This window comes from Gorilla gorilla, chromosome 2 (assembly GCF_029281585.2).
Source record: "Gorilla gorilla gorilla isolate KB3781 chromosome 2, NHGRI_mGorGor1-v2.1_pri, whole genome shotgun sequence".
Lineage (NCBI taxonomy): Eukaryota > Metazoa > Chordata > Mammalia > Primates > Hominidae > Gorilla > Gorilla gorilla.
Genome location: NC_086017.1, coordinates 55,716,225 through 55,736,699, shown reverse-complemented (window position 1 = coordinate 55,736,699; position 20,475 = coordinate 55,716,225). Strand labels below are relative to the sequence as shown.

The window sequence follows — 20,475 nt, the reverse complement described above, 5'->3', positions numbered from 1 at the left end:
TCATCACTTTGAGACTAAAATTCATGTTCAGATTTGCTGACACTATTTAGACAGCTTATGTAACAACACTCAACTCTGTTGGGTAGATTGGCTAATGGTGATTAACCTCCTTGGTATGGAAGATTTTAGATTAAAGCAGAATTTTAAATTACAATAACTAGCTGATAGAGTTTTGCAGAACAAATTTAAAAATCCCCAAGCCACAAATGTAATATTTGCATTATACACACCTTTCATTCCCTTGAATTGATAACACTTCGCAATCACAAGATTTGGCCTGTGAGAAAATAAACGAGGTTTCATCAGTGCAAGCTGATGAACAACTTTGTTTACTGATCAGTCATAAAAGTTTTTATGAACTTCATCTCGCACCCACAACACCTTGTAAAGTGACCCTCTCACTATGTGAACACAACGAATGTCTACAGAGGAAAGAACCAAGTATTATGAGGATTAACTACTGGAATGGAATGTGTCTATTAATAGCTCATAGTAGGCACTAAATAATGGCAACCATTGTTATCAAATTCAACAACACTCACTAAACAGAAATGGGGAGGTGGGGTGGTAAAGGGGAAGTTTAACTGAGCTTGGAAGGGGTTAATATGCAGGGTTGAGAGAATCTGCCCTTAGGAATCTTTCAAGAAGACAGGGATCCTGCCCAAATGCCATTGCAGTGCCAAGGGTAGGGAGCCTAGCCAAAGCTGAAGTTGGGCATACCCACGCCACTGCCTTCAGGCCATCATTCCGTGCATTGGAGTGCTCCAGGTGACACACAGGAGAACCTTGTTTACTGTTCTTGACCCAAGGCTTGAGATCCTTCTGTGGGCAAATGCCTGCACATCACCTTTGTATCATCTGAGTGAAGGACTCTGAGTCCCTGGTATTTGCAATAATCGATCTCATCCTACGCTTGTCCTTCCAAGCCAGTGTTTCTAAGAGTGGTCCTGATCTGTGATCACTCCTGGAACATCGGTTAAAAAGTGCAGATCCCAAGGACCCAAGCTAGACTTGTGAATCAGAATTTCTGGAGATAAGGCCCAGGCATTTGTTCAACAAGCTTCCATAGTAGTTCCAGGCATATGGAACCTTTTGAAATTCACTGCTCTCGGAGAAAACCCATGCTTTTTGCATATTTTTTAAATGGAAAAACGTTGCTAGAGACTTTTAGCTGGAAATAGAAGATAACAACACAGTAATAATAATGGGCGGAGTCATGGGGAGGGGTCGTTTGAAGCTCTATTTGAGAACCTGCTGGCATTGGTGTTGTTGGCCTGTCTCAGCCACCCTGATGCTCAGGTAGGAACTCCTGAAAAAAAAAAAAATGTCTGGGCCGCGCCCTATGAGACCATTGAAAGGTCTGGGATGTCCATTCATCCTTGGGGTCACCTACGCCACAGGAAGTTCTGGACAAGAACTTCCCAACAATCCATAAGCGGACGCCACGAGGCGTGAAGCGCGTTGGTGGCCACACGCAACTCCGGGCAGCCCAACCGTCCCGCTACCTTCTGCAACTGCAGTCAGCTCCCAAAAGTGAACGTGGCACAAAAAGGTGGGACTTCCGGCCCTGGAAGCCAATGCGCATGTGGCAGTCAACCGGTTACGCAATACTTCCTGTCGCGTGATCCTGAGGACCAATGAAAATGCATAATTGCAGTCCACGTGCCTCGGTTTCCGTTAGCAACCAGAGGCTTCTAAACAACCTACCCTCCTTCCCCATTTTCTGTGGTCCAACTACCCTCGGCGATCCCAGGCTTGGCGGGGCACCGCCTGGCCTCTCCCGTTCCTTTAGGCTGCCGCCGCCGCCTGCCGCCATGGTGAGTAGCCGACCCTCAGGCGCCGCACCGCGCACAGGAGAGAGCGCGGCCGGGGCTGGAGACACTGAGCGGGTGGGCCCGGAATGATTACGTGGCCTCGTTGGGTCTGGCCGCACCTCAGCCTCCCTGAGAAGGGGACCTGCGCCGGGCGCGAGAGATTCGGTTAACCGCAGCCCAAGCCCTTCTGGGGTAATCCTGGGTGAAGCCTTTTCCCAGCAGCCCAGCTCCGCCGCATCGCTTCGTTTCTCTCCTGCCTGGGGGGGGCTGGAGCCAAGGCACAACTCTTAGGTGGCAGGTGAGGAGAGCTAGAGGAAACCAGCTAGAGGAAACTAGCTAGAGGAAACTGCTGCCGGCCTAAGGTGCACGGCAGGGTTCTTACTCTATTTCAAGAAGCTCCAAGTTTACGCACACACACACATTAACACATACGCAAGGTTCTCACTCAGTTTCAGGAAGCTCCAGGTTTACACACACACACACGCTCGCGCGGTAACCAGAGGAGCAGAGAGAACGAATCCAGCTTTCTGTGTGATTGAAATCCAACTTTCTTATGTGGATGTGACTTTAAGAATCCCAGCACCCCGTATTACAGCTGAGGAATTTGGGTGACATTTCCTTTGTTTTGGCTTGCTCAAAAAATATCATTAATCCCTCCAGCGAATATAGCATGCCATCTTAAATACCAGTCATACTTAGAACAGTGCACAGCACTGAAGTGTTCAGGAAAACGGATGAAACCAGGGTTGAGAGCACCACCTGAAATAGCTACTGAAATACTTCAGCAACCAGAATTTCTATTTAGTCCACACTGTGTTCCAAGCGCTGTCTGGGAGCTGAGAAGACACCTGTGAGCTAAACAGATTGCTCCCTCCCCTTCTTGAGCTTAGAGCCTCTCCACTCATTCTCTTGATTTCCCTAAAATATCAGGAGAACACGTTGAAAACAAATCACAAAAAAATTGGTATCTCTTCCTGTTCTATCTTCTGTCATTCCTTTCCATCAATTAACAACTGAGGCTTTGGAATCAGGCTCAGGTTCTTCATTAGTAAATTGCAGATAATAACTACACAAGACTGTTAATATGATAAGTAAGATAATGCGTGTAAAAAGTGCAGTACCTGTGAAAATATTAAGCATTCAGTATCTGATAGGTATTATTAAACTGTGCACATTTTTATCATTACAGTTTCCTCCTTGTACTTCTCTTAAATTGTATATGGATTTGTGGGCATGGTTAAGAACAGGGAACCCTTTCTGGTACCTTACCCATTTCTCCTCTATCCCCTTCCCCCTAAACACACATACCCAATTTTGTGGTACAATTTCAAGACACTAGCTTGGCAATGCTCTGGCAGGATTTCTTGCTGTATGTTTTCAGCTCTTTTTATTATTATTTTAACGGAATATTTCTACAACAAAATTCAAACAAATTCTGACTTCCCCACTTGGATACCTCCGATTGTTTCTAACCATTTTAGGACTGATCATCATATCTACCTCTCATTTAGCAGATAGTAAAACTAATGTCATTGGGGTTAAGTGACTTGGTAACAGACTGTTACCAAGGTAGATAGTTGCATAGCTAGACCTAAACCTGGTTTCTGATCCAGTGCTTTGTCTATTATACCACACGTCTACCTATTCCATTTCCTCTCTAATGATTTGACATAGATACATATAGTATATGTGTGGAAGTAAAGGTTTGTGAATAGCCGTTTCCTAGGCTGATGCTATTTTTCCTTTTGAACTCAGCTGTCCACTTTTACCCCCTTTCTTCATTCCAATCCATTTTAAAGGAACTTTTCTGTCATTTACCCTTCTCAGTTTGAGTAATTTTTCCTTCTTGGTCCTAGGACAGTCTTAACTTTCCTTGAAAGGAGGGAAAGGAATGAACAGATAGGAATTGGCCACCTGCTGGCACAAGGCACTATGCTAGGTGTTGTGCATTATAAGAAATGGTTCATGCCCTCATAGAGTTTACAATCTACTTGGAGGAGCAAGACCTGAAAAAAAAGATAATCAATAATACAAGGTAGTAATCAGCCTGTGATGGTACCAAAGAAGTAGCAGAGATTATATATGCTAGGTTTTGGAGGAAGGCATACCTATAGAGTTACTGAGGGCATATTGGGAGATGGCACAGAGTAGGTGAAACAGGTCAGGCCATGAAGGGTGGGTAGGAATTCAGTGATGTGGTGGAGCATGTGTGTACTGGCTGGTGAGATCCAATTGTATGCATTTCTTCTTACCTCTTCATTCAGTGACATTATATTGGTGGCTTGAAATCAGCCATGATGGAAGTATTTATGCCATGGAAATCAGCAGTGCTACAAATCAGGCCCCCCTACCTAGAAAACCTGCTGTTAGATATTTACCATCACACCACTGGGTAGGATTCAGATTCTCGAATAGGAATGGAGAGATACTTTAGGATCGGAGTAACATGAGTGAACGTCAAGGCAGGAAATTTTAAGTCATGTTTCAGGACTGATGAGCAGACTAGTGTGGCTAAAGTAGAGTGTTCATTTAGTAGAATCCTGGGAAACAGGGTAAGAGAAAGAGTTTGGGAGGTTTTGAGGAGTAAAGAGTGTAAATGTAATACTATAGACAGTGAATAATTATTAAGAATCTGGGCCGGGCGTGGTGGCTCACCTCTGTAATCCCAGCACTTTGGGAGGCCGAGGCAGGTGGATCACGAGGTCAGGAGATGGAGACCATCCTGGCTGACACGGTGAAACCCCGTCTCTACTAAAAATACAAGTAATGAGCCAGGCGTGGTGGTGGGCGCCTGTGGTCCCAGCTACTTGGGAGCCTGAGGCAGGAGAATGGCGTGAACCCAGGAGGTGGAGCTTGCAGTGAGCCGAGATCGCGCCACTGCACTCCAGCCTGGGTGAAAGAGCGAGACTTCGTCTCTAAAAAAAAAAAAAAAAAAGAATCTGTATTTATGCTTTGTTTTTAGCAAATTGTGACATTGTTTTGTGATATTTCTAAATTGTGGGATATTCTTGCCCATACTGATGTGTGACTATCAGAGATAATATTGTCTCTAATGTAGGTAGTCAATTATTTTTAGTGTGTAATAGAAATCTGTCTTGTTATTCACAACTCAAGTGCATATGTGACTGTAACCTGTTGTACTTGAGTACCTTAGAGATTTCCCTTTCGCTTCCCTTCAACTCTTGCTATCTCCATTCTATCCTCCAGACCTTAAAGACTTATGCCACCTAAACTGCTTTGTGAAGCTCATCAGCAGCTTAATTACAAATCCAACTAACATGGCTGATGCCTTGCTCTTAGCTGACTGCTGACCTGCTCTGTTATTTGGGTGCTAGCCCTACCTCCGTGGGCTTGCCTCTTAAATATTTGTCAAGCTGTCATCTGGTTTAAAGTACAGACCAATTAGTGGTTCTTTCCAAATCAAATATACTTGTTAAAGCTGTATTTAATGGGGTAAGGGTTAAGCTGCTATAACAGAGTTGCTGTTTTTTGCTGTAAGGTTAAGTGGCTTGAAGAATACAGAAGTTTATTTCTCTCTCACTTAACAGCCATCTCACTGCTCATCTCAGTTCAGTGAGAGGGTCAGTGCCTCTCCATGAGGTAGAGACATGGGGCCCTTTCATCTTGCGGCTCCCCCAGCCTCTAGGGCATTGATGTTGTCTGCATGATTCAGTCAAGTCGCCACCTCTTCCAGGTTTCAGAGAAACAGGGAGGGGCAGAGGTACACCCCATATCTTAAGACCAGGTCTTTGGAAGTAGACCACAACATTCATTGCTGAGAAGTAGTCAGCAGTGACTTGATTGCAAGGAGGGCAAGGAAGTGTCATCTAGGTGGGCAGCCATGCAGCCAGGAAGAAGGGAAGAATAGAATTTGATGGAGATCTAGCAGTCTCGACCACAGGATATCTTATGCATTTTCATTGTTGGCTCTTTGATCAGATCTTCAAAACTAACAATTAAATTACCTCTTTCTTTTTCAGGCAGAGTTGGGCCTAAATGAGCACCATCAAAATGAAGTTATTAATTACATGCGTTTTGCTCGTTCAAAGAGAGGCTTGAGACTCAAAACTGTAGATTCCTGCTTCCAAGACCTCAAGGAGAGCAGGTATCAGAGGAGGACTCTAAGCAAACCAAATAGGAACATGGATTCTTTCTGGTAGCCAGTATGGGGGTGCCATAGCAGAGGCCAGACAATTTCTGGGATTCATCATGATCAATTATTTGCTAAGAGCAGCTACACTAAGCCTCATGGATACAGGAAACAAAAGAAGTTGTATTGTGGTGAAAGCAATGAATCTATTGTCAGAAATGCATGTGATAATTGTAGGATAATTGTAGGATGGCAGAGTTTCAGAAGGAAGTTGCCAAGGGTTTGTGGATTAATGATTGGCTTGTTGTATTAAAGATTCCAGAACTTTAATTACTTGAGTTATTAATTAAATGGTTAGAGCTATAAGACATGGAAATTAGTGAGAAAACACTTCTGTGTTTCATACTGAGTAATTAGTAGAGAGGAAAACAGCAGGAAATCATAATGCTGACTAGTACCAAAATTGTTAGTTGATTTCTAGCATGAGATGATAATGGTTGGACCATAGCTGATTTGTAGCAAGAGATGAATGTCAAGTCAGATATAAGTGAAAAAGACCTCCAAGTGAGCTCCAGCTGCCATAAACCCATGAATGTCTCAGTATTAGAGGCCATCAGCCTTAGACCATTCAGTCCATTAAACTCATCTGGTAATCTCGTTTCCTGACCCCCAGCAGATGAAAGCAACAATTTAATTGGCAAGAACATATGTTCTATTAAAGAATATAGAAAGATTATTAATATTTTAATAAGGATTTATATTAAAAAAAAGTTTTGGTTTTTTGAGAATGACTAAATTCTGCTGGCTGGATGAAACATTAAAGAATTATAAAACAAATACTATTAACTTGAATTTAACTATGATAATGCTTTAGGGTAACTGGGTCTTGCTTGATGATGTCTTTTTGGAAGTAGGGAAGAAAATAAAGCTGAGGTTGTGGTAGTTGCTCTTCATCTGCTGAGAATCTGAGGGAAAAGGGACTTTGGAGGGTAGAGGTAGGGAGAGGAGAGGACTGTGTTACTGTGATACTGTCATTGAAACTAGAAGGCACACACAGAAGCTTTTTCAAGGATTCAGCTGTTGGGCATGAATCCTTTGCCCAGCATCATTGCTGAAGATGATTGTGGGGTTTAGTCACCACCAATGTGACCATAGGCAAGTCATCTCCACTCTTCGAACCTGTGTTCCTATCTGTAAAGTTAGGGGATTGTAGAAGATGGCACCAAAGTTCTCTTCCAACCCAAGCATTCTCTATGTAAGAGTAGTTTTGTTTTTTTGTTTGTTTTTTTGAGACGGAGTCTCGCTTTGTCACCCAGGCTGGAGTGCGGTGGCATGATGTCGGCTCACTGCAACCTCCACCTTCTGGTTACAAGCGATTCTCCTGCCTCAGCCTCCTAAGAAGCTAAGATTAAGGCACGTGCCACCACACCCAGGTAATTTTTTGTATTTTTAATAGAGAAGAGTTTTTGCTGTGTTGGCCACATTGGTCTCGAACTCCTGACCTCAACTGATCTACCTGCCTCTGCCTCCCAAAGTGCTGGGATTACAGGCATGAGCTACCATGCCTGGCCCTGAGAATAGATTTCTAATGCTATTGTTGATGATGATATTCATTTTTGTGGAGTGTTCAGTAGAACTTTAAGATAAGCTAGTTTTTATTATTATTATTATTCTTTTGGGTCTCAAGAATGCAAAGAGAAGCAATATATATAATTACCATTTATTTCCCATAGACGTTTACTAACCTGTGAATAGTTCATACAGCTATTAAAATGTTAGAGAAATATTAGAAAGAAATGAGACTATGCCTTCCAGGTGACTTTTGAAATTATTAAATGTAATAAGACTGATTTCAGTGGAGTTTGAAACAAGACATTTAATACTAAAAAGTTAAAAAAGTAGATGATGGTTTTGGGAATGTGTTTGAGCATTTACTTGTATTAAAGGATGTGCACGGCCGGGCGCGGTGGCTCACGCCTGTAATCCCAGCACTTTGGGAGGCCGAGGCGGGTGGATCACGAGGTCAGGAGATCGAGACCATCCTGGCTAACACGGTGAAACCCCGTCTCTACTAAAAATACAAAAAATTAGCCGGGCGAGGTGGCGGGCGCCTGTAGTCCCAGCTACTCGGGAGGCTGAGGCAGGAGAATGGCGTGAACCCGGGAGGCGGAGCTTGCAGTGAGCTGAGATCGCGCCACTGCACTCCAACCTGGGCGACAGCGAGACTCCGTCTCAAAAAAAAAAAAAAAAAAAAAAAAGGATGTGCACAATTTAATCATTTGAATAGATGTCAAAAATTAATTGAGTTTAAATTATTTTCAATGTTTATTAATAAAGAAGATAGTTCCCAGAGAGATTTTCACTGTAATCTTTGAATTTCTTAGATTACATGAATGTGGGTTTCTTAATTTTATTGTATTTTGTAGATTTTTCTTGTTGTTTATCTATAAGTTTTGGATCATGGTTGTTTTTCAGGCTGGTGGAGGAGACCTTCACCATAGATGAAGTCTCTGAAGTCCTCAATGGATTACAAGCTGTGGTTCATAGTGAGGTGGAATCTGAGCTCATCAACACTGCCTATACCAATGTGTTACTTCTGCGACAGCTGTTTGCACAAGCTGAGAAGTGGTATCTTAAGCTACAGACAGACATCTCTGAACTTGAAAACCGGTAATAAAATTTGAACTTGCAACTGTGACAATAATGGCCCAAGCATAATCTTAAAAGTTAGTGAACATCTTTGGCTGCATATTTTCTTGGGGCTCGTGTGTGAGGAAATTTGGGTAGGGTAACAGCAAAGCATTGAGTCACGGAGTGATCTCTTGGGTACCACTAAGCACCCTTTTAAAAGTTCTCTGTTTCTACTGTTCCTAGGTATTACAAAGGCCATCGAGATTTATGAAATTGCTTTTCAGGCTATCATTAATTATTTCTTACAGCATTTTTGTTAGCTTGGTCAGTATTACCATCAGTCTTTATAGATTGGTCAACTAAGAAATAAAGATTATGAGACAGTTGAAAAGTCAATTCAAATATAATAAATACCATCAATTCAATCCAGTAGCATTGGAAGTTTTCTAAATAATGGAATTTAAAAGTATACATTTATTAACTTTGAAATAGGAAATATACAAAAAAACTTATAATATGAACATCTAAGAGCTCAAATTCAAAAAATACGGTAAAATTGGTGAAGTTGAAACTCATTTTAAGAAAAAGCATGCCAGAAATCAGGAAGGACTGACCGCCAAGCCCCGTGAACTACTCTAAGCACAGTCACAGCACATCAGTTCACATGCAGAGTGTTGAACAACGCTGAGGACAACCTATGAGCTGGGGAGGAAAATCGCTGAACTTCTGCCACTGTCAGTAGATGACTGGTGAGAAAACTCTGAGAAGGTGGCGCTTTAAGAAGCTTAGAAGCTGACTGCTGTTAACACTCTAAGCTTGTGTATAGTCACTTCTCATTGGCCTTTGCAAATCTTCAGATGGCACACCCCCACTATCTGTCTTTCCTAGGAATTTGTGGTACTCTTTTTCAGTAGATACTATGGACTATTTTCATTTTTCTGAGGCTACTTTATTAAGAATCTTTTTTGAACACCTACTAGCTAACAATACATATTATGTAATAAAACAGTCTCCTCATAGCACCTCAAGAATACAAAGTTGACTATAAATTTTCCTCATATTTGTATTAACATTATAGTTTATTTCTAGCAGTAGATATTGCATACCTAGTAGATACAAAATGCCAGGTACTGTGGATGATTACATTTGAGTCCATGTGGTTTAGGTTCTCAACCATTTGCAACTAACATTTTTGATACGGTGAAGTTTGGTCCACCTTGCTCTGTTCTCTCTGGCATGTAATGGGTTGGTACCAGTGATTTTACTCTTCTTGCGTGTGATATAAATCTATTTTAAATGAATAATTTTTATCTTTGCTTTCTTCTTCAAGAGAATTATTAGAACAAGTTGCAGAATTTGAAAAAGCAGAGATTACATCTTCAAACAAAAAGGTAACTTTTTGGTCATTCTAAATCCATATCTTAATAGCCAGTATTTAAAATCCTCAAGTCGCTCAAAGAATTCAGAGATCAAAACTGAGAACTCTTAAGGAAAAGCATTCAAGAGTAAAATTCAGAAATTGTCTATCATATTTTCAGGCAAAAGAAAAAATGTTTTGGAAGTAACTATGAAAAACTGCTTTTGTCTGTGATGGCTTACACATACACATGATCCCTAAGTTCAGTCTCAATCCCACTCATAAATACTCTACTCAGAAGATTCAGAGCGCAGGCTGTAGGGTCAGCCACACCTGGGTGTACATCCTGGCTCTGTCACTTCCTGGCTGTGTTACCTTGAGCAGGTTATCTGAGGTAGCTGAGCTTCATTTTACTCATCTGACAAATGGAGACAATACTAGTAATTATCTACTTCTCTAATCATTCTCATTAATTGGAGTGGCCACTTACCATTCCACTTCACGGGCACACCGTAAATACTCCATTGTTGGATAAATACTGCTGAGATGAATCTATGTACATACACATGCAAAATACTTTCCAGTTATTCCTTTGGGTCATATTTCTGGCTAAGAAATTTCTGGATCAGAGGGCATGAATTATTTTATTTTTAATATATATTACTAAACTACTGTATTATTTGTGCCAAGTTATTGTTTATCTGTATTATACTTGCCTAGATCTTCATCAATATTATTGTTTTTCACAGAGTCTAAGGTTCATGTAGAAATCACTGTTTCAGCTCCCACAGGCTAAAATTCTAGTTGCTAGATGCTAGGCTCTATATCAGATCTGGCTTTGAGCTCCTTCCGTCCCTCCTTTCTTCCCTCATTTTCCTTCTATCTATATATTTTTAAAAGATACAGGGAAGATAGGTTTTATTTTTATCTCTAACATGTATTGGGCTCTGTAGGACAGGCATATCCTAGGCACTGGGAGTAACAAAGGATGAAACCAACAGAAATCTCCACACCTGAGGAACTGACATCACAGTGAATATGTTTATATATAGTATCTTCCACTTGCAAAGTGCAGGTGTTCAATGATTATACATGCTTTATTCTGTGGTGATTTCAGTTTGGTTTCTTTATTTTGTTTCAGCCCATCTTAGATGTCACAAAGTCAAAACTTGCTCCACTTAATGAAGGTGGAACAGCAGAACTCCTAAACAAGGTAATATTATTATTTTGAGAAACAGAAAGTCTCTAATTCTGTCCTGTCATTGCCTAGGGTAGAGAAACAGAAGTGGAAGGTTTGATTCAGGTCCTCTGAGGATAATTAGTCCATTACAGTAGTTTTATTTGATGGTACTCCATGGGCCAGAAGAGGGCATACTTAACCTCCTAGAGAGCCTGAAGTAGCTCCTGATCACACCTTTTCAAGGTAAAGTGAAGAGCATGAAATTTTGGACAGCGTTTATTGATGGACATTTAAAGTTTGTGATCTACGGTAACAAGGAGAAGGGTTTTTAAGTTTATAAAAATTATTTATCAATTAGCCGGGTGTGGTGGTACGCGCCTGTAGTCACAGCTACTCGGGAGGCTGAGGCAGGAGAATTGCTTGAACCCGAGAGGTGGAGGTTGCAGTGAGCTGAGATCACGCCACTGCACTCTAGCCTGGGCGACAGAGCGAGACTCCATCTCAAATAAAAAAAAAAAAAATTATTTATCAGCACAGGTTGAGTATCCCTTATCCTTGGGACCAGAAGTGTTTTGGATTTCAGATTTTTGAATATTTGCATTATACAGACCCCAGTTGAGCATCCCAAATCCAAAAATCTGAAATCTGAAATGCTCCAATGAGCATTTTCTTTGAGCATCATGTCAGCACTCAGAAAGTTTCTGATTTTGAAGCATTTCAGATTTCAGCTATTTTTCATGACCCTTGTATTCTCAACATTATGCTAGATGTTGTTAGAAATAAAAAGCAGTGTAATACCTGCTCCCTTGCCCTCAAAAATGTAATAGTTTGGGTTTTTTGTTGTTGTTTGTTGGTTTGTTTTTTTGAGACAGAGTCTTGCTCTGTCGCCCGGGCTGGAGTGCGGTGGCGTGATCTAGGCTCACTGCAAGCTCCACCTCCCGGGTTCACGCCATTCTCCTGCCTCAGCCTCCGAGTAGCGCCCACCACCACGCCCGGCTAATTTTTTGTATTTTTAGTAGAGATGGGGTTTCACCATATTAGCCAGGATGGTCTCGATCTCCTGATCTTGTGATCCGCCCGCCTCGGCCTCCCAAAGTGCTGAGATTACAGGTGTGAGCCACCATGCCTGGCCAAAAATGTGATAGTTTTATTGGGAAAGTAGAACTGATGTTCTAGAAATAGAGACCAGAGAATATTCTGTGTGCTACAGGTGTCATGCTGGGTAGCAGAGAAGACTCAGTTGTGTGTGGATAACAGTAGGTGAGAACAGGCTCTTGGGTAAGGGGGTACCTAAGCTGGGCCTTGAAGGATGAAGACCAATTAAATTGTAGAGGAAAGAGAAGTGAGTGTGTTGGGCAGGAGAACAGAACAGGCAGTGGTCAGACAGGAGGCGGCATGACTTGAAACAGAGTGCGGTGCCCTCTGACTGGGCTGATGTGTTTGTTGGAGTCTAGTGAAAAATAACACAGATGATTCAAATGTTTGAGCTGTATAAGAACAAAAGTGTTTGGCCTCACCTCAGTCAGAAGCATCTGTGGGCTTGAGCATGGTACTGAAGTGAAGGAATTCTCAGGATAAGGGGCAACAGTGTGCAGTGTAGGCTGAGAATAGACCCAGGATTTGCAGGACCAGCTAGGAGAGAGATGGCAGGGAAGGGGGTCTTTGGAAAAAAATATGAAAACAGAGGACTGAAAGAGGAAAGATGTGTCTGAGAAACTGAAAGAAAAGAAACTAGATGTCTTAGATCCAAAGCTGACTCACAGATACTGAGGCTGATAGGCTGGATGAAATTGGGATATTACCAAAATATCAGCAGTACATTTTTGAGCTATTATGTAATTTAAATTTAAAAATTAGATTTTTAAGTGACACATGTAATAATTTCAAATATTAAAATATTTTGGTTAATATAATAAAATTTGAATTTACTCACAAAGGAAATTTTAAGACTTCAAGAAGAGAATGAGAAATTGAAGTCAAGGTTGAAGACCATTGAAATACAGGTAACTGAGAAATGTTTTGACACAATTATTGAACTGCCTACAGATTAAATACTGAGTGTTTTGTTTAAACTTCACTATAGGCTACAAATGCACTGGATGAAAAGTCAAAACTAGAAAAAGCACTGCAAGATTTACAGCTTGATCAAGGAAATCAAAAGGTGAAACAAGTTTTAGCTACCTTTTTCACATTTTCTAAGTAGAATGAAGTTATAAACTTAAAATTAAGTCTTAGTTACTGCTCACTGTACCCCACCCCTGCTACTCCCTGAGACGAATGCCTCTATTGTCATGTGTTGGGACATCCTTGCCCCCAAAAGGCCTGGTGAGAACCAGTGGCCTTCCCTCTGTCCATCCTCCAGGGCAGAGGGGACAGTACATAGCTCACACACCTGCAGTTTCCCTGGCATGCAAGATATTCTCACCATTTCCTGCAGTTTCCCTGGCCTGCAAGATATTCTCACATTTATTTTTTAAGTTTTTCTACAATTTTCCTGGTATGCAAGATACTCTCACTTTTTTTTTTTAAGTTTCCCCTCTCACTTTGACATCCAATTACAGTGGAGGGGAAAGAAAATGAAAAGAAAAGTTTTTAATTGGTTTATATTTGGGTTTTATTATACTGAACATTACTTAAGTTTGCCTTTGATGAGTGTGACAAAATGATTATGAATCTGCAGATGCATCTGTACCCGCCGGCACCGTAGAGTACAATGAAATCCAGTGTTGTAGTTCTTCATGCTTGTCTGAATGTAATGACTGAATGTCACTCCGCCTGCAGGAAGTCATTGTATGTACAGTCTGTCTCCTGTGGACTTTCTGTTGAGTATGCATGCTGCAGTATGATTTCCTGTGAGCAGGACCATTTGGGTAGATATTCAGTACAGCATTGGCTTTTCTAGTGGTCATACTCTCATTGCAAATGTCTGGTAAACAATCCCAAAATCTGCTTCACTGGGCTTTTGCTAATCTTTTCTCTATGAAAAATTTCAAACATACACAAAAGTAGAGAGAATAGTATAATGAACCCCCATGCACTCTTCACTCTATTTAGCAGTTACCAATGCATGGCCAGTCTGGTTTCATTTGTACCTCTACTTTCTTCTTCCCACCAGCCATGTTTTTTTGAAGCAAATCTCAGACATTGAACCATTTTATCTGTAGATATTTTTTAAATAGGAGGATACTTCTTATATAGCTAATGATTTTCAACCATTATATGCCAATGACAATAGATTTATAAAAACACGAATGTTCCAGAACCACTTTATAATTTCTCCTAAGTCAAACAATTGCAAACACATTTGGATGATGAATTTGTTTAAAAGCTTTTTGGGGCTTTGCTCCAATTTTACTTTAAGATTTTGGACACAAGAACAACCAGTGAATATGTGCTTTTATTAGTTGCAGTGAAATAAAATCTTTTTTTCAAAGACCAGATTTCAAAAATGAGGAAAGATTTTTTTTTCTTCTGTTGAAAGTACTTTTTTTTTTTTTTTTTTTTTGAGACAGGGCCTTATTCTGTTGCCCAGGCTGGAGTGCAGTGGTGCAACCATGGCTCACTACAACCTTGACCTCACCGGCTCAAGCGATCCTCCCACCTCAGCCTCCCAAGTGGTTGGGACCACAGGCATGTGCCACCATGCCTGGCTAATTTTTTATATTTTTTGTGGAGACAGGGTCTTGCTCTGTTGCGCAGGCTGGTCTCAATTTCCTGGGCTCAAGCAGTCCTCCTCCCTTGGCCTCCTAAAGTATTGGAATTACAGGCGTGAGAGCCACTTGAAAGTACTAAGTGTTTCTTCATCTGCATATTAACCAATTGTAGACCATTTTACTGTCTTATCAATACAAATGTTTTTTCTGTCATGAATCTTATCCAGTCAAAAACAAGATCCAGGAAGAGAGAAGATCCAGTGCCTGTCTTATGCTATAGTTGTCAAAGTATGCAAAAATTGTACATATCTCATGAATATAAAAAACTTAAAATCTTAAAAATTTAGAAAACCATGTAATCAGTAATTGTGCTCTCATATTATTTCCTTGTAAATAATGACTAAAACATGTGTCTATTAAGTTTTTGGTATAAATTATATTACTTTTATCATTTTTTCTATCATTTTGAAGAATTCAAACTTCTTTGAGGATTTTTTTAAATTTGGCTTTTCAAAATGAAACCTGTTTGCCATCTCAACCCTGGTACACACATCTTGGACGGAAATACCAGCAGTTCACGAATCATATTTTATGTATTTGGAATTCAGTGGCTACTGAGTGTCGGCTGTGTGCAAGACACCACGTACCCAGGGCTGACAATGGACTGGCCTGCTGGTGACTCTGAAGGGGCTGGCACTTACCTAGGCTGGCAAGGGAGGCTGGCATGCACACACAACATACATCATTTTTTTAATCTCCTATGATGTTGAATCACCATTCTAAAACAGTTATTTTTAGAATATCAACATGAAATTACATGCATGCATTTATTTTTCATAGGATTTTATAAAGGCCCAAGACTTGAGTAACTTGGAAAACACTGTCGCTGCCTTAAAGAGTGAGTTTCAGAAGACACTTAATGACAAGACAGAAAACCAGAAGTCACTGGAGGAGAATCTGGCGACAGCCAAGCACGATCTACTCAGGGTTCAGGAGCAGCTGCACATGGCTGAAAAGGTCAGAAGACCATGTTTAAGGGATTTGTCTGTTAATGTATGATTAATGCACACAGTATAGAGGAATACATGTGGCTAAGATAAACGCTGGACAACTGCAAATTCAGATTATTTTTTCTCAAGGTATTAGCCAATATGTTCTAAAGATTAATCATTTCCGTGCACTGATATTCTTCCATCTTTGGTACTAAAATATCTGTGATAATAAGACATCTCCTCTCCCTCTATGGCATAGTGAAATGCTCCTCTGTAGGTGGCTTGAATCTTGCCCTACATCCCACCATGTTGCTCTTCTGCTCCTTCTTCCCACAGCCTGCAGAGGGATGAGGGACTGTTTTTTTTAAGGACTTCTATACTTTCGTCATAATTTATATAAAATATGTAGAGAGCTAGATTCTTCACTTTGGGGATTAGACTCTTAAGAATATGGGAGTTGAGGCCGGGTGCAGTGGCTTGTGCCTGTAATCCCAGCACTTTGGGAGGCCAAGATGGGAGGATTGCTTGAGCCCAGGAGTTCAAGACCAGCCTGGCCAACATAGCAAGACCCCCATCTCTATAAAAAAATTAAAAATTTTTTCATATAAAAAATGGGAAAAAAGAATATGGGAGCTAAAATTTAACTAAATTAAAAATCATTTTGCTAAAATACACTACTATGGGACTTGGGAAAAAAGTGTGCTTATTTTACAGGAAAATTAGTTTAATATTTCAAATAGATTTATCATATCCAGGGCTTGAGTTATTTACCAACACTGTACTTGGGAAAATGTTACTATTTTATGGCTTCTCATTTGAAAGAATATATTTTTAAAGTTTGGATAGTCTTAGTTTTATATAAATGTGTCCTTTAAGGAAATTAGAAAATCATTAGCAAAATACTAGTAAAATTCAAGCAAAAAAAACTACGTATTTTTATCACATTTCTTATCTCTTTCCTTAACTATTTTTTTAGTAATGGGCTGACATTTTTTACTAAGCAGGAATTAGAAAAGAAATTTCAGCAAACAGCAGCTTATCGAAACATGAAAGAGATTCTTACCAAGAAGAATGACCAAATCAAAGATCTGAGGAAAAGACTGGCACAGTAAGCCACACTGATCCTGCCTTTGGATTTCTCTCTCTGGATTGATGTTTGTTCTCTGTTAAATCTAAGCTTGTTCCAGAGAGGTCAAGCTGGTGGTAGTTGCTGGATCGTTTAGTCCGGAAGCCTTCATTTGAGGAAAGTGGAGGAGCTCTGGCCTGACCTTATCTATAATGCCCACCAGGGCTTCTTTTTAGGTTCATCTAGGCCTTTAGACCCACACAGGCCTACAGTAAGCTGCTCTTGGCAATGGATTCACTTAGCAGGATGTCAGACAGGAAACACAGCAAGCTCGCAGGGCAGCATTAGGTAGTTCTCTTCTCCTTGGTGGTATACTCTAAGCAGTCCAAGAACTGGTCTTACTGTTCCCCTAAGTGACAGTTTAAGTTGGAGAGAATGAGATTCATGCAGATGGGTGTCATAACCAGCTTGGCTTAGAAGTCCGTGTTCTACATAGGATTAGTATCTCTCTTAGCAGTCACATGATACCCAGTTAAGGGTATGTCCAGTTAAAAGAACTCATCGCACAGGGGGAAACCTAAAGTGGTGGCTCCCACCACGTATTTATAGTTCATTCATAGTCCTCCAGGTCCAGATGTGGTCATCAGATGTTTTGCCTGGAAACTGAGTTGACATTTTACCTTTATCAGAGTTCCAGGGGAGCAGAGCTAGAAAGGGAATTCAAGGTGAGATTTGTCCTTAGAGAAGTAGATTTGCTAGCCCTTTACTCATATAGTCGTATCAACTATTCTTGTCGACATGATGATTGAGGTAATTATACGAAGTTACCACAGGTCTAAATGCCAAATATAGAGACTTGGAGTCTTAGCAGTGATCTGGCCTATCCTCCTACCTGATGTAAAAATCCCCTCTGAGTCACCATCAAAACAAAGTTGAATGTGTCCAACTTCTACCATAACAGTAATTTGAAGTGAGAAATATAGTGCTACTGCGTCAAGTAAACTTATTTGGTAATAACAACAACAAAAGGTATCCTGACATTGTGTTCTTAATTTATATCTCCAGATATGAACCTGAAGATTAAAACTGAAGATTTCATCTGGAAGCTACCACATGCAAACATACAAGCAGTCTCACCTCAGGCATGTATTTTGAAAAGCATTTTGTCATATCCCCTCTGCTTATTTTTCTAATATTTAGACTTTGAATATTTAGAACTAGAGTTCCTATTTTCAGCTAGTTGAAAACAGAGAAAACCTAGTGATTCTGTCTGGTCATCCCACACACCTCTCTACTGAGTGCTCCAGAGTCTTAGCTCACATGCACTGAGAATTCTTTACAGCAAAGAAGAGATTTTTAGAGTGGGAAGAAGAGGCTTATCCTTCTGCATTAGTATAAAGAGTCTGTATTTTTAATAAATGTTAAATAAGCTAACAATGTTTGTACTTGTGCATTCCCCATGGGTAAAAATAAATAATAGCATTGTTAAAGATAGTTATTACCAAAAAAAGAGAGTTATTACAAATAAATATGTCTCTTTATTTTTAAAAATGAAATCTTAATTCATTTACTCTATTTGATGATAAACTATGAATTCATTGAAAATGTGAATTCTATTATGGGTAGCCTTTTTACCAATTATAAGGAAAATTTACAGCAGTGAACATGAACATTCACTTAGTTTCCTCAGTCTCTCCATCTTAAAGATCATTTATCAGAGGAGGTTCAGCATTTTTTGCAGCATAACTTTTCATGAGTCTGTATTACTAATGGATAAGTCAAATCCATCCTGCACTTCTACAGTTTAGAAAGTATCTGGACTCAGAATAAATGTAATATTTATACTTGTTTCCAGAATGTTATTTTATATTTTATGTTCAATAAGAACACTTTTTAAAAGACGTATATTCAACATAAAATCAGCTTTCAGACTTCAGATTAGACTTTATTTATGTGGGTCTATAATAATTGTATTTTCAAGAGGTTTTCACTATATTTTTATTGGCCTGGTTTTCTCAGACGATTTTGGACAAATCATTAGAAACTGGGCATCATATCCACAGTTATGTAAGGCAGTGATATACTATAAGGATAAACAAAGTCAAGTCCATAAAGCAATAATCCCTCAGAAGGAAAGTCCTTACTTTTCACATATTAATATTTAGTAATTTTTCCTGCTTCTAAAAGTAAGAGTATCACACCCTAAATGAACACTGTCTACTAAGAGACATCATTCCATTTCCACAAATGAAGATTTTATTCCAAGAAACGAGTTTACTGATTGGAGCATAGGGCTTGTTGTTATTTTTATTCAAGCTTTTAGTAATAGCCTTGAATTTATTATTTTTCTTATAGGCTTTTTGTTAAAATAGTGAAGGAACAAATGTTAAAGGGTAAGATAATTTCCCTGCAAAAGGACACAGAAGGCAGTCTTAAGAAGATGAATGGATGAGAGAAGGGAGAGAATAAAATGCAATAACAAGCCAGCATTTACTATGTATTTTCTCCTCACCTGTCTCTCCATATTTAGGTCACTTACCAGTTTCTGTGCCCTTTTGGAGCTTTTGTTGAGGGCTTCATTCTCACCCTGTATTTCTTTAGCCCTAAATTGACACTCTCTCCAAAAATCCATTCCATTGTCTGTGGACCAAGATGTTCTATATAATTCAGAAGCAGAACTCTTGGCTAAAGGGCTAGTGTGGCCTTCAGAAACCATTCAATTATTTTCTCCCTACACCTTTGTCAGTTTGAAACCAGTGAGGAGAAAAGGTATGTTGATAAGAAACGTATATTGCTAGGTAGAATTTGTACTTGTTTTCTTGGTAGCAGTTTTGAAATATTCTGTACAGTACGTTCCTATTGTTTAATAATAAATTCAAAAATATTTCTAAAACCTTAAAACCAACTATGCCAAGCATTAAGATAAACAAATATGATGTTCTTTGACGTAAATCAACATGATGATTCTTTCACATGTAAACACATTTTAGTGTTTCTGGTTTCTCATTTTTTTTGTTGTTGTTGTTATTTACTCTATGCCCTTTAGCAAAATACAGTTTTAAATTTTTATTGTTTTTAGTAGTTTCCCAACTTTAAGATTTATCTAATTTAACTGAGAAAGAAAGCCTTTTTCATATATATATATTGGATTTCTAAGGATGTTGGTTTGAGCCTTGATTAGACTTTTGATGTGCTAAGCCAGACAGGCAGTCTGTACATTGATGGCTATCACAATGCAGCTTTGGTTTAATTTAATTCAGGCCTGCTGCTGAGTTATGCACAGACTTTTTGTTGACCAAAATAAAATATAAAGGGTTTTCTTCTGTTTGACATTTGAGTTCATTTTTTCTCTTTATGTATTACATTTTAACCTATATTAAATAAATGTTTAAATGATAATTTGCTTTTGTCTTATAAAACTCAGCATAAGAAAAATACTGCCCTACCTTGACTGTGTAATCTTATTTGATAAAGCCTTTGCTATTCATTATTTCCATTCTGATTAACTGAAAGAGATTTATAGAGATGCTCAAATTTTAAGCCCTTGGTGCTTTTAGATATATATTGGTTGCAAAAGTTTGGCATTAATGATTTCCTTCTGCTTATGTGTAAATGCCTATGTTCCAAAGCTTTGCCACTAGATATTCAAATCATAAATTGTCATGTAAGCCAGTCTTCCAGAAAGAAAAGCT

The 20,475-nt window shown here is 39.5% G+C and overlaps 1 protein-coding gene across 2 annotated transcripts; it reads left to right on the top strand.

The window, feature by feature from the left end:
* Positions 1–543: 543 nt before the first annotated feature.
* Positions 544–20,182, top strand: LZTFL1 (leucine zipper transcription factor like 1). Of its 2 annotated transcripts, none has more exons than XM_004033995.5 (10): positions 544–1,817; positions 5,795–5,919; positions 8,380–8,574; positions 9,866–9,926; positions 11,034–11,105; positions 13,010–13,075; positions 13,156–13,233; positions 15,566–15,742; positions 16,722–16,825; positions 17,849–20,182. In XM_004033995.5, exons 1-10 carry the CDS (start codon positions 1,638–1,640, stop codon positions 17,865–17,867), a joined length of 1,077 nt encoding a protein of 358 aa, XP_004034043.2. In that variant the 5' UTR covers positions 544–1,637; the 3' UTR covers positions 17,868–20,182. The 2 variants fall into 2 exon arrangements, with proteins under 2 accessions (XP_004034043.2, XP_063559806.1); XM_063703736.1 differs by lacking the exon at positions 544–1,817 and adding an exon at positions 2,098–2,112.
* The last annotated feature ends 293 nt before the right edge of the window (positions 20,183–20,475 follow it).